This window comes from Miniopterus schreibersii, assembly GCF_964146895.1.
Source record: "Miniopterus schreibersii genome assembly, chromosome: 5".
Classification (NCBI taxonomy): domain Eukaryota; kingdom Metazoa; phylum Chordata; class Mammalia; order Chiroptera; family Miniopteridae; genus Miniopterus; species Miniopterus schreibersii.
Genome location: NC_138106.1, coordinates 60,521,280 through 60,535,553, shown reverse-complemented (window position 1 = coordinate 60,535,553; position 14,274 = coordinate 60,521,280). Strand labels below are relative to the sequence as shown.

Genomic DNA, 14,274 nt, shown 5'->3' with positions numbered 1-14,274 from the left:
ATGAAATATGCTCATTACCATGCATAATTTGTGGGAACAAGCAGGATGGTGAATTTTTCAGGGATTCATTTTATAGATATTAAGGGTAACCACAAGGACATTCCATTAAAAACGTGCTTCCAGTTCCAGTTTTAATTTTTTGAGGAACCTGCCTTTTGGTCCAGTGATCCCACTTCTAGGAATATATCCTAAGAATCCTGAAACACTAATCAGAAAGAATATATGCACCCCTATGTTCATAGCAGCACAATTTACACTACATAAGATCTGGAAAGAGCCCAAGTGCCCATCAGTAGATGAGTGGATAAAAAAGCTGTGGGACATTTACACCATGGAATACTACGCAGCTGTAAAGCGGAAGGATCTCGTACCATTCGGGACAGTATGGAAGGAACTGGAGAATATTATGGTAAGAGAAATAAGCCAGGCAGAGAATGACAAACATCACATGATCTCACTTATATGTGGAATCTAAAGAACATAATAAACTTATGAACAAAATAGATTCAGGGACACACAAGCACGGAACAGACTGACAAATCTCGGAGGGAAGGTGGAGGTGGGTGGGGAAAGATTAACCATGTGCATATATGCATAACCCATGGACACAGACATTAGTGTGGTGAAGGCCTACGGCAGGGAGTGGGTGTGGGGTGGAGGGGATCAATGGGGAAAAAAGGGACATCTCTAATACTTTCAACAATAAAGATAAATTTTTTAAAAAGATGTGCTTCCAAGTCAAGTAACTTCACCAACTTTATCCAAAAATGTCACTACATTAAGAACAGTTTGCATACACACAGAATTAAGAATTGTTTGAAAATATAATTACTCTAAATAATGGTACTAGTATGTTGATGGACGTTTTTTCCCTTCTAAAATCAGTGGCCCTCATTGGCAAATCTGAAGCTGATATTCAAAAATTCTACAAGGCAGCCTTTGGCCACTTTACTAAAGTTTCCCATGTGACGCTTTCATTTTCTCTTGTTTATAGGCCCTAGTAGATCATAATCAAGGAATAAAAAATCAGGATTTTCAAATAATCCTACAGCAATTCTAGAGAAATAATCATATATTTCTATGACTATTTGCCAACTATGGAATGCTGTTCTGGATACTGTCGGAGAAACATAGGAGAAAAAGTGAATTTTGTCTTTAAAGAACTTAGGAGACATTTAAAATGACCTTTCTTATCACCATTTTAAAAAGATAAAAATATCTGACAATATGTAGTTTAATGCCACATAAAGGACCTTGACAAATGCTATAGTCAGAGGAAAAAGATACATTTTGGCTAGGGTGTTCAGAAAATGAAACAAGACGGGGATGGGGCCAGAGTGGAAGCTTTACCTCTATCAATAATAAGAAAAAGGACCTGCATACACAGGCACATAGAAGAAGGGAAAATGGCAAGATGAAAGGCTAGCACACAAAGGTATTCTAAGAACAGGGGTTAGGCCAGCAATATTCAACCTTTTCACCTCATGGCACACATAAACTAATGAGTAAAATCCTGCGGCACACCAAAAACTATATATTTTGCAGATCTGACAAAAAAACAGGTATAATTTTGATTCATTCACACCAGGCGGACATTGTTGTGTTGGCTGTTGTCATTTTTTATGTGACAATCTAAGGGAAAAGAGGTCATTATCCCTAACTAACCAGTCAGGTACTGCATATTTTAAAAATTCTTGTGGCACACTGGCTGAAAATCGCTGGATTAAACCAATCTGAAATGGATATAAAAAGAGAAGTTCAATCTTTCTTTTCCAACAATATTCCTTCAAAGGCCTTACAGAAACTTATCTTTCTCAGGGATCCTTTACAATAACAGGAGTGGGAGTGGATCCCTGCAGTGATGACGGCAAGCTTAGTAAAGTGAAGAGAGTTCTGAACGGATCCAGGATTCTAGTCCCATCTGTGCCATCTCAATGATCCCTCATAACGTATATATAAAACATGATTTTACTTGGCAATTCTAAGAGCAGGCAGGTTATCAGAAATATCTAGGGCACTTTTAAAAAATGTGGCTACTCAGGTCCCAACTGGTAAAGACAGAAGTATTGTGGGAAGCCAGGGGTCTGTGCTTAATCATTCTAGAGAACCAGAATGCATCATCTGTTCCATGGACTATGCAGGGAAGCGTTACACTAGATGACTGCCAAAGACATTAGAGACATATCTTGTGTTCTAAAAAACCTACAAAAGAGTTTAAATTTATTGCACTTTAAAAAATTATCTTATACATCAGAAAACTGACATAAGATAGAAAATGGGGGTCTAAGAGGGCTTTAGCTCTCAATCATTACTACTTGCCATTAACTTTTTTTATTGCCCTTAGAGGATCACAATGGTGAGTAATTCCTAAGCAACACTGGCAGAAATAGGGGAGAAAAGAATATCAAGACAAAGAAAATGTTTAAGTTTATAAATGCCAAGTTTCTAAGACTGCGATAGAAGATTACATCGATAGTGCAGGAGTCAGTAAGTTATACAGTACCTGTGGCAACTACTCATTTCTGTCACTGTAGTCAGAATGGGCAAGTACACGTGCCACTGAAATTTTGTTTATAGAAAAAAGTGCATGCTGGATCTGGCCCACAGGCTGTAGTTTACCAAGTACTGATAAAGTGGAAAACTATGATTCATTAGCAACTTCAAGACTTCAGATGCTTTATAAAAACAACTTTTATATATCCAACTGTGGGGAGAACAAACTAAAATTAAAATTTTATAGGGAAAAACCCCCACAAAATTTGGTAAGGAGAATTTGCTGTTTCTCAGGCCTTGAATCCATGCAAACCTCCCTTAATCAGATAAATGAGAACTGGCTAACCAGAATGAAGTGTTTGCAGCATCTGCAAAATAAGCTAACATTTTATTTTCATTAATATATCTCAGGAAAAAAAGTAGGTAATCTTTCCTATTTCCTTAAAGGAAAAAACACCCTGCTTATCTAGAGAAATTAAAAGCTTAAAAAATCGCAGGCAACATTTCACAAGGGGCGGGGGAGAGGGAAGGAGAGAGGGAGGGAAGAAGGCATGCTTGAGAAATGAAGTTTTGTTTTTGTTTGTTTGTTTGTTTTTAATATATTTTTATTGATTTCACAGAGAGGAAAGGAGAGGGGGAGAGAGAGAGAAACATCAATGATGAGAGGGTCATTGATTGGCTGCAGCCCACAACTCGGGCATGTGCCCTGACCGGGAATCGAACCCCGATCGCCTGGATCATAGGTCAATGCTCAATCGCTGAGCCACGCCCAGCCAGGCGAGAAATGAAGTTTTAAATAATCCTGAATTTAATAAATTGAAGTTGTCTTGTTTAAAAAAAAAACAAAGCTGCATTTACTGACCATTTGACAGACAATATTAACACTGGTGTAAAGATGAGAAAACACACCTCATTCTCACAAGTATAAAATGCGCTAATTGTTCAAATGAGTCCTCCTGAAACAAACTTGAAAAAGGGTTTCCAATGCAGATACCGTCAGATGTGAACAGCTGCAGGCTCATGCACGCAAGTGGTAATGAAACATCATTAGAAATGTATCACATGTGAGTATACACTTCCTGTCAGTCATGTCACCTCCACTCAATTTCGCATCTCTAGATAGAAAATGGAATTGGAATATTTACCACTCGTCTCTGCGGTATAGACATTCATAACACAGATAACAATATAGTTCTTATAAAACAAAACTTCAGTCTTCCTAACTCACTAATAGTTTGTTTTCAGTTATTTGGGTCTAAAATGTAGTCAGGTTTAAGAATGAGGTAATACTCAAGGAAGAAAGAAAACAACTGCTCTTTTACGGGATAATGGGTTTGATACAACTATCTCAGTATATTTGTGCCTTCTTTTATTTTTGAATATTATTTTCCTAGAAGGCCAACAAGAATAGAAAACATTTACACTCCAGTTTTCACTATTTTTCTGGGTGTCCCATTTTTTCAGGCCTGAGATGACCTAAGAGGAGTCGGCTGGAGGGAGCAAGTCGGTGGCAAGGTTCCCGGGCAGCTTTTCAATTAAAGATAAAGAGGACAGGCATGTGTGGGGCTGCCCTTCTTCCCTCAGTCCTGGGGCCGCAGCAGGAATTCTACCACCATGAGGCGACCAGAATGATGACAAACCCAAATACTAAGAGAGGAGATTACAAAGCCAGAAAGAGCCTGGGTGTCTGATGGCACTGTTGAGAGATACACGGGGTGGGCAAAAACAGGTTTATAGTTGTTCATATGGAAGCAGACGTAGGTTATGATTATTACAGCACCTTTATTCACTCAGAAGAATGTCACTCACAACTGTAAACCTACTTTTGCCCACTCCGTATATCCCTGTATATAAGCTACTATTGGTTAGGTACTGGAACTTTTAGCCAAACACATTTCTAAGTCATGCAACTTACTCAGTCCATGTTGATAAAACACTTTTAAAATTTCACCCTCCAAAATTTAGGTTAACACTTTAGGCCAAGAGCTGGCAAACTATGGCCCACAGGACAAATTTGGTCTACCACATGTGTTTGTAAATAAAGTTTTATTAAAACACAGCCTTTCCAATTCATTTACATATTGTCTATGTCTCCTTTCCTACTATAAAAGCAGAAGTGAGCAGTTGCCAGAGGCGATCTGGCCAAGTGCAAAATGTTTACTATCCAGCTCTGATCAGTTTGCAGACCTCAGGTTTAAGCCAAGCAACACACCATTTTTAGCACAAATATTTACTCTTGTTTAAACTAAAAGCCCTGAACTGATTCTCTAACATCTTAATTTGAAATCAAACTTAAAATGCCTTTTACCTTACTATTCGAGAAACAAAAAGTGAATGTGCATTGTACCCTTTTCTATGCCACCAACACAGAAAACACCTCCGGCCTTTTTTTTATTATTTGCAATACAGAAAATTTTATAAACAGATTTAATGGTAATGATGTAAGTCATAATTAAATATTTTACTTAATCTTCCAGAGTTTATCACAAAATAAAAAAATAAAACAGAAATTCTTAATCAAGGATAATCAGGGCAATTAATATTATAACTTTTAATTAAATGTATACATTTATAGCATTAATAATTCCTAAAGAGATGGTATTTTACATATTAAAATCAGTAAGAACGCTTGTTATAACAAGATACTTATAAATTCAGTTATGTCAATATATATAAAAATTTTATTGGTAAAAGTTGAATTCACTATGCTATTCAATATTTACACAAAAATTAATTGATAAATTAATTCACCATGCTTATTATAAACCTGAAAAAAAAAAGCCTACAAAAATATTTAAGCTACAAGCCATTCAAAAAAATATATTTTAAGTACTTTTGTTTGGCATTATCTTCTACCAAGCAAAGTTTTCACACTTCCATGACACACATTCTAGTTTCAACTTTCTTCCCCTCCTTACTATAAATTTTACACTGCCATATTTGGTCACTTACAGTGAATTTTGTCCCTTAAAAAGATATATGGAAATCCTAACTTCCACCCTACCTGTGAATGTGACCTTATTTGGAAATAAGATCTTAGTAGATGTAATAAAGTTAAGACAGGGTCATCAGGCTAGGCCCTGGTCCAATATGACTGGTATTCTTATAAGAGAGAAATTTGGACACAGGTACATAGAGGAAAACACCAGGTGATAGATGACAGAGACTGAAGTTATGCTGCCACAAGCCAAGAAATGCCTGAGGCCACCAGAAGCTGAGAGTCCTGGAAGCATCCTCTGTTCCTCAGTGTTCCAACCAAACGACACAGGCAATCTCAATCTCTGCATTATCTGAATTCTGTAATAACCCCATGTGTGACTCCTGAAAACTATATGTGTATAAATGCAAACTCCAACAAGAACTCAAGCTTGAACTATGAATTTAAAGAGACCAAAGGTTAATATTAAAAACAAGTTTGAAAAAATGGGTATTTCTGAAGCACTGTACTGCAAAACAGTCAGAGAGGAATACATTTTTATGACCTACTCAATTAGTGTTCAATGCTAATCTGTTTGGATTTCTGGAAACTTCACTTTTTCATTAAATCACCAAAAAAACAAAAACAAAAAGATGCTTCTAGGGCTAGATTTCCAAGCATTCCTCTGGCTATAGGATTATCACTGCAGCTTGTCTGTTTTATAAACAGACTTTAATTTAGTTTTGTAAGAAACTGCCAAAGGAGCTTTCTTTAACTAAATAACAAATCTGCCACTTGAAAGACATCACTCATCAGCCTTCTCTGTGGGAGTATTGTTATTATGAAACTAAAAACAGGCATTCTTTCTTAAGTGCTTCTGGATTTTAATTATCAAATTTGAATGTCACCAGATATTTAGTGAAAGGAAAACATCAATTTTAATAAGCTGCCTTAAGACTGAAAACATAAAAGGTATTCAACCATAAAGCCAAGTTCACTTGAGTCTTGTGAGTTGGCTTACTGTCTTATAACACAACGGTTATCACTCTCAGGAATTTATAAACATTAGATGAACTCTATATTGCAAGAAAAAAAATTCTCCAATTTTAAAATCAAAATATCATGTGTGTATAATAGATAATTTGACTTGGAGGGAAATTAAATACATTGCAATAATAATTTTCACAGCTAATAAACCAGGAGTTGGGGGCTGAATGGTATTAACACAGGGCTGGAAAAAAAAAAAAAGGTAAATATAATAAATAGCAAATGAATGGATTAAATGTAATTGTTGTATTTAAAAACAGTGGATTTAGTTTAAAGTTATATCTGAATAATTTGTATTATTTTGTATTTTGAAATTGTAACCCAAAGAGGAAACTGCTGGGGAAACCCCTTTCACTTTTCACTTACATGAAAATCAACAAGAAAATTACATTGTATCTGGTTAGCAAAGAAGCATGGATAAGGTTAGCCATGAAGTCTTTAACAGTCAAAGGTCCTGCAAGTTCTCACCTGCCTCCTCTAACAGACTCCCTTTGTTTAACTTGAAAACATTTGTCTAAATAACTTTCTTGTGGCCTCTACTTTCACAGTGTGTTAAAGAAATAAGCTCCTTCATTTCCAAACTTTAGAAAAGTACATTCACATCTCCCAGATGTTTGAAATATGAATAAAGGCATTCTTATCAAAACTTAATAAACTTTTTATTCATTTACGATAAGTAAATCTCAGGAAGATGTTCAAATTTTCTTTAAAAAAATTCCATTTCCAGCCTGGCAGACACACTGCTACGTAAAAGGACTGACTACTATTTGTCCTCCGAATCCAAGTTATAAATTATCATTTTAAAATATTAAAAATTAAAATCTTTTAATTCCTCTAGTCTTCCACTGAAATGGGGGGAAAAAAGCCTAGAATGTAAAAAAATATATAGAGAAGAAAAGTTAAACAGCAACTGTGTATGTTTATATTAAAATACTTGTGTTCAAAAAAGATCAATAACCTATTTTGAATTATTTAGAAATCATGTTTTTCTACTTGGAAGTATCCCATGTCCTCATGAAATGCAAAAGAACTGCAATTTTCACCATTTGTAAATAAAGAGAAATAGACTAGATTAATTTTTTAAATGTAAGATTATTTTTTACAAAAACTATAAGCCATTCCATCATGTATCATTAAATAGATATTTCATAGAATGGAATGAACTTGATAGCGCACAAATTATTTACAAAAGACATAACCCCGTGATTAATTCTCCTGAAAATGATTACTGAGATAACAGAAATAATATTTTCACCATAAACTACTACTGAATTTGAAAAACTATTTAATAAACTATTGTAGCAATAGCAGCATTGGTCTGAAACAAACTACATATTCCTTCTATGATGTTGACATATTTGAGCCAAAAAATACTGTGAATATCCAGAAAATAATTTAAAAGCTGAAAAAAGAGATAGGAGTCAGAAAACCAACAAAGGTTAAAAAGAATACTTGGAGCAGAAATGGCATCAGACCATGATATTTTTGCACTCAGTTCAACAGCACTCTTTCCTCACTTCCTTCTCATATGTAAAGAGCTGCCTAGGAGAAAATGTGGAACTAAGTGACATTACAAACAAGGCTATTAAACAGAAAACCCATGAGGATTTTCAGAACTACTCTGATGACCATGTAACAACATGTTTTGTGTTTATACGTACATAAATATTTAAATTAATGCAACATTATTGTTTGGTCAAAGCAATGTTGTCATACAGTGCTACCGGGAAAGAATATAGGCTTGTTTGCAGCCTTGTGTTTTGTTGCTGCTTTAATTGTTGTTATTGTTGTAACTAATGTTGTTGCTCTTTAACTTTCAACTTAACCACGTATCTTTAATACATCACTTCCACAGTGTTCTTGGTACACTAGCTCATTCATTACAACAGACATAACAGCAGGCATAGTGATCTGTAGCTCTTTAGGAGGAAAGGCACTTGATTAATGGAACAGGTTATACATTGTTCTGTTCTTTCTTCAGTCCAATGTCAATGGAGAAAAGATCTTTTCCTGAAAGATTTTAAATAAAGGCAATCATCTTCTAGAACTAATCTTTTGATGTCAAAATACTTCTAAAAACACGTCTTAATTGGAATATTAGTATACAAGCTATACAAACTATGGTTTGTTTTGTACAATACATGTGCATAAGAAATGGCCCAGGGCTTTGAAATGACATTAATGATAACACAATAGCTATGTATTACTCTCTGGCACAAATATTTTAAAAGCCTTTATTTTCTTCACAGATAGGTTTTCAAACACAGAGCTATTTAACACCTCAGTTGACTTTTGTTTTTTTTTTCAGGGGTTGTAAACCAGTGTGTGGGAGGGAAAAAAATGGGTTATAGCGCTCTGGTTCACTGAAGCAGTTCTAAAACATGGAAAATGTGAATATTATTAGACCATCACCTCTGGGTGTTCTTAAAAACAGTGTCCCACACCAGGCCTTGCAGAGCCTGTGATTAATGCATAACTTTTTATATGAAAGAGTACAATTCACTAGTAAAATGGTCATCTGATGAAGCCACCACTGAAGTCACTGAAGGAAGGCACCTCCATCAGTGTTAGCATTTGTCAGCTACCACTGCCTACTTTCACACCCATTTTGCTTTTGCCACTAAAACTTGAAGCAATATGGTAAGTTTCTCTTCTCTGTGTTTCAAACTGTAAATTCTCCCTTCTCCACAGATCCCCAACCCCCACCCCAGAGATAGGCACAAAACTTTGTGTGCCAAAAATCACTGAATTACTCTTCCCAGAAATATCCGCTCAGAATGGTTTAGGCACTCAGCTGGGGAAGCACTAACTCAGTGTGAGGTTCAATTGCAGGTAGGGAGAAAACAAAAGAAACACTGGGGAAAAGTGAGCCTAGAGAAAGAAGAGCTTTACTGTAAAAGTCAAGCAAGGCACGCAGCCTGCCTCTACCACCCATTCTCAAAGCAAGAGGCTCGCACGGTGTGCCCTTCCTTCCTATCTCAGTAGTAAACACACTTCCCTGTAATTCCTGCCTCTTGCCTTCTATACAGGAAATACATTCTGTGCCATTTGCCATATTTATTTTTCTATTTGTTCATATTTTTATCACATGTATGTTGAACTGCTTCAAAAACTCAGGCTACTCATTAAAACAGAGCTGGTTCAAAATTGATACTTGAATTTTACCTATTTGCCCTTAATTTAAAACAAAGTCACAGTTTATTTTTCATACAAGAACATTAAAATAAACATTTTGATTCATGTACTCATCCAGCATAATTTTCTTCAATAAAGTACCAAATCACTAGAGAAAATACTGGTTTAGTCAATGAATTCCAAATTACTATTTCTACTATGACTGCCTTGTATTTTTAGCCTAATAGTACTAATGTCTTTAGTGACACTATTTGCATAATTAAAAAGATTGTTCAGGGAATTTATAATATTCCCAATAATTAGTGTGTCATACATGTTAGATAAGAGTCATTCTACTAACTAGAATACTCTGTTGCCTAACAACTATGATAACATTTTTAATAGTTTATTTTATATTCTATAGAGCAAAATGCCAAGAGCTCCATATACAATGGCACACTTTACCCTCAGCTCGCATTTGGAATTCTAAGGGAATCTGGAAGTGAATGTGTAAAAACGAATTTCTACCAAAAGATACCATAAATCAAAATGGTCCATATGAATTATGATTCGACGCTTATCAAATGTAAGTTTTGCATAAAAACAACTGGCCACAGAACATTATTAGAATATGGGACACGAATGACAGTAAAATCCAATTAGGAATGCTAGACCAGCACAGAAACTAATAAACTTTGTCTTAGGGTTGAATTTAAGAGAGTGACAAAATTTACTTGGACACTTAAACAACAGTATTTAAAAAGTAGTCTCAACATAGTCAGCATTATGCAATCTATCTTCATCTATGGAAATCTATACACAAGCAACTAAAATTTATAGAGCCCCCATGATATGCTCCTACACAAAAAGCCAAAAATATCAAAATTTATAAATGAAATGGTTGTTTACAAGACATCTAATGCGTGAAAAAATGTTTCAAGTTACTATAGAAGATGTAAAAGTGGAATACAAGTTTACCACATCATGTATTAATATAATAAATTAAAACACTGTATCAACTCAAATTCCTAGACCTAGAAGTTACACACTTTCTCACTGTCCTAACACCTTAAAATGTAAAATTTAATGGATTACCTTGCTGGACCAGGAAAAATTTCAAGGCTACTAAATCTGAATAAGAACTATAGAGATATTTCTAAAACAACTTAGTTTTTTTATTAGATCAATGGAAGATCTATCTACAAAGTGAAAATACAGTTTTAAACAAACATCTGGCTTCTGGTATCTTGGCCATCCTTGAAAGCTCTCTAAGAAGAAACAATCACTGCGCTGTGTCTTTACCTTACTTCTAGCTCCCTGTGGCAATCCAAATTCCCCTGGGTAGTCCTGGAGAGAGTCTTAAGAGCTTTAAAGCTAAAAGGCAATTGGATGATTTACCGCCCTCAAGATATGTAAACTGTGGTCCAAGAATATCAAGTGATGAACCCACAGTTCCATAATTGGTTAGACTCCTATGATTATGTTAGGGTTCATAACTAATTTAGAGAGCAAATTAGAAATAAGTAAATCTTTATGCCATTTTACATTTGGCAGAGGGTTTTTCTATGTTTGAACCACTCTAGGCTATTTGTTTGGCTAGTATTTACAGACAAATTCAGAGTCTGCATACCTAGATAAATGAATTTTTTCTTATACAATCCTATGTTTCATTGGGCTACTTTTTTCGATCTGAAAGAAAGAGATTTTTTAGAGATTTTTCTATATATATAAAAGAAAAATAAAATCCACAGAGATTACGCATCTTAAACTGAAATTCAACTTAACTATGTTAAGACATTATATATTTAAATTAATACTGTTTTTGTTTTTCAGTTTGAAAACTAAGGAAAGCAGCACTACCAGTGAATATCCTCAATATATTTAAAATATCCCAGAAATAAAAAGCTTTTATTATTTTCTTTATTTGGTTTAAGGTAGATCAGAAAATTTAACATTAAATTAGCCAAACAACAAATTTTAATGAGGAGTCTCTAAGTCAAGAGAATTATGACTACAAAATAAGGAGTCAGTTGATATCTCTTCCACCCCAGTCGTTTCTCACTTAATGGACAAGTATGAGAATTGAAGCTATATCTCCCACCTACATCTATCACACCCACACTTTCAATCAAGACTGTCTTAAAGACAGTGTCTCCAATATCAAATGGAAACAGGAACCCTCATTCACTACCGGCGGGGATGTAAAACTTGACAGCCACTTTGGAAGACAGTTTGGGAGTTTCTTACAAAGCTAACCATATGCTTACCATAAGATCAAGCAATCATGCCCCTAAGTATTTATTCAAATGAGTTAAAAGCTTATGTCCACACAAAAACCCATATATGAATATTTATAGCAGCTTTATCAATAATTGCCAAAAATTGGAACTGAGATGTCCGTCAACAGATATATGAGTAAGCAAACTGTGGCATACTCATGGAATTAGTATTCTTCAGTGATAAAAATAAATGAGCTGTCAAGCTATGAAGAGACATGGGGGAACTTTAAATGCAGATTGTTAAGTGAAAGAAGCCAGTCTGAAAATGTTACATTATTACGTGGTATCAACATCATATGACTTTTTTTTAATATATCTTTATTGATCTCAGAGAGAGGAAAGGAGAGGGAGAGAGAGAGGTAGAAACATCAATGATGAGAGAGTCATTGATCGAGCCCGCAACCCGGGCATGTGCCCTGACCGGGAATCGAACCCCGATTGCCTGGATCCCAGGTCAATGCTCAACCGCTGAGCCATGCCCGCCCGGGCTCAACATCATATGACTTTCTAAGAAGGTTAAACCATAGAGACGAGCACAGGGTATATTTAGAGCAGCGAAACTATCCTAATATGACACTGTAATAGAAGGTACATGACATTATACATTTGTCAAAACCCACAGAACTGTGCAACACAAAGAATGGACCCTAATATAAACCATGAACTTTAGTTAATAATTCTGTATCAATATTGGTTCATCAACTGTGACATATGTGCCACACTATGCAAGATATTAATAATAGGAATAACTGAATGTGGGAGGAAAGGGTATATGAAAACTCTGTACTTTCCAAGTCATTTTTCTGTAAATCTAAAACTGCTCTAAAATATAATATCTATTAAAGAACACTGTCTCACAAACGAGCTATTATCATAAGTTTTTGTAGAACTACAATAATGTGAGAAGCAAATACACAAATAAAATGACATTTCCCCAAGTACAAACATATGGTGACATTTATGACCTGTGAAACAAAGAGCAACACAGATGACCTTAAGGCTAAGAAGTAAAACCAGAAATATTCTCACCTGTCCTGCGACTGCTCCTCATACATCCTCTCCTTGCCCTCTTTGAAGAGTCGTATGGCCCGCTTTGACTTTTTCATTAGACTATCAATGTAGATTTTAAAATACTCGTTCTCACTGAGCTGGGCAAGTTTCTGGTTGTCATCGTATTTACTCAATATAAGTCGCAAATGCTGATAGGTATCAGGTAAAATGTCAAGTATATATGGTGGGCTGTTTTTCAACTGAAGCTTGGGATTTTGGCACAGTCTGACCTAAAAACAAAGACAAAAATAAAACATTCCATGTGAACCACAATACCTTCGTTCGCAGAAAAACTGAGCAACTTAGTGAACTATGTACAATTTCTTCACTTTCCATCATACAAATTTCGATCTTGAAATTACCAACCCCAATCGAAAAAGAGTTGACAAATATTTGCACCTATCTTAATACAAGTAATCCTATTTTCTTCTCCCATTTGGTTTTTTCCATTGAATTTATTGGGGTGACATTGGTTAATAAAATTATACAGGTTTCAGGAGTACGATTCTGTAATACATCATCTGTATACTGAACTGGGTGTTCACCACCCCATCAAGTCTCCTTCCACCACCGTTTATCCCTCCTTCACCTTCTCTTGCCTCCACCCACTCTACTTTCCCTCTGGTGATCACCATACTGTTGTGTGTGCATGAGATTTTTGGTTTCGGGGGTTTTTTGCTCAGTTTTCCTTTTTAATGTCATACCTTTACTTCCAAGCCCTAAAGTGGTCGTACTCCCTTCTACAGTGTCTCATTGTTCAGCGGCTTAATAGAACTCCAGGGTGCTCATTATTGAGTACCACTAACAGTCTCTTTTTGAAATAAAAATGAGGAAATGAGCCTCTTCTGCCGGTTACCAATGCCTCGCATTTATGTATTATTCTACCACAATGAACTCCTGGCTAAAATGCTTTCAGAGACTTTAATTAATGTTTTGGTGCATTGTTTCCAACCCTGAGGAGAATGAAACAAAGGGGTGCAGTTTTAACAGCTGAGTCACTAAGTGGTAAGTGGGTGTCGGGTTGGAACAAGTCTTTTCCACCTCCCCAGATTATCTCCCGTGCCTATAAACCTGCCACCGGGTAACGGTCTGGGCATTCCGTCAGGTGCCACACAACCACTGGGGTGTTTAGGGCCTGCAGAACTGAAAATACCTCCTGCTGGCAAGAAAACAGAGTAATTCAACTACTGTGCTCACTTCCACATGTTCATGTGACTCACTCAAAATTAACACATCTCATTCTTTACCCCTTGAACCAGGATATGAGGAACCATCCAATTAATTATTTAATGAAAGCACTGGGAATTGCACAAGACCATACAGGGCGTGAAGGTGTACACTCTTACAAAAGGCAAAATGGACACATACAGGCAC

General features: G+C 35.7%; 1 protein-coding gene across 2 annotated transcripts in view; it reads right to left on the bottom strand.

Moving 5' to 3' along the window:
• CBLB (Cbl proto-oncogene B) overlaps positions 1 to 14,274 on the bottom strand; it is a 189,668-nt gene that overhangs the window by 161,009 nt on the left and 14,385 nt on the right. For both annotated transcript variants that reach the window (XM_081138560.1, XM_081138561.1), the window contains exon 3: positions 12,880 to 13,130. In XM_081138560.1, the coding sequence (XP_080994686.1) occupies positions 12,880 to 13,130 (251 nt within the window). The remainder of the gene's footprint in view (positions 1 to 12,879; positions 13,131 to 14,274) is intronic.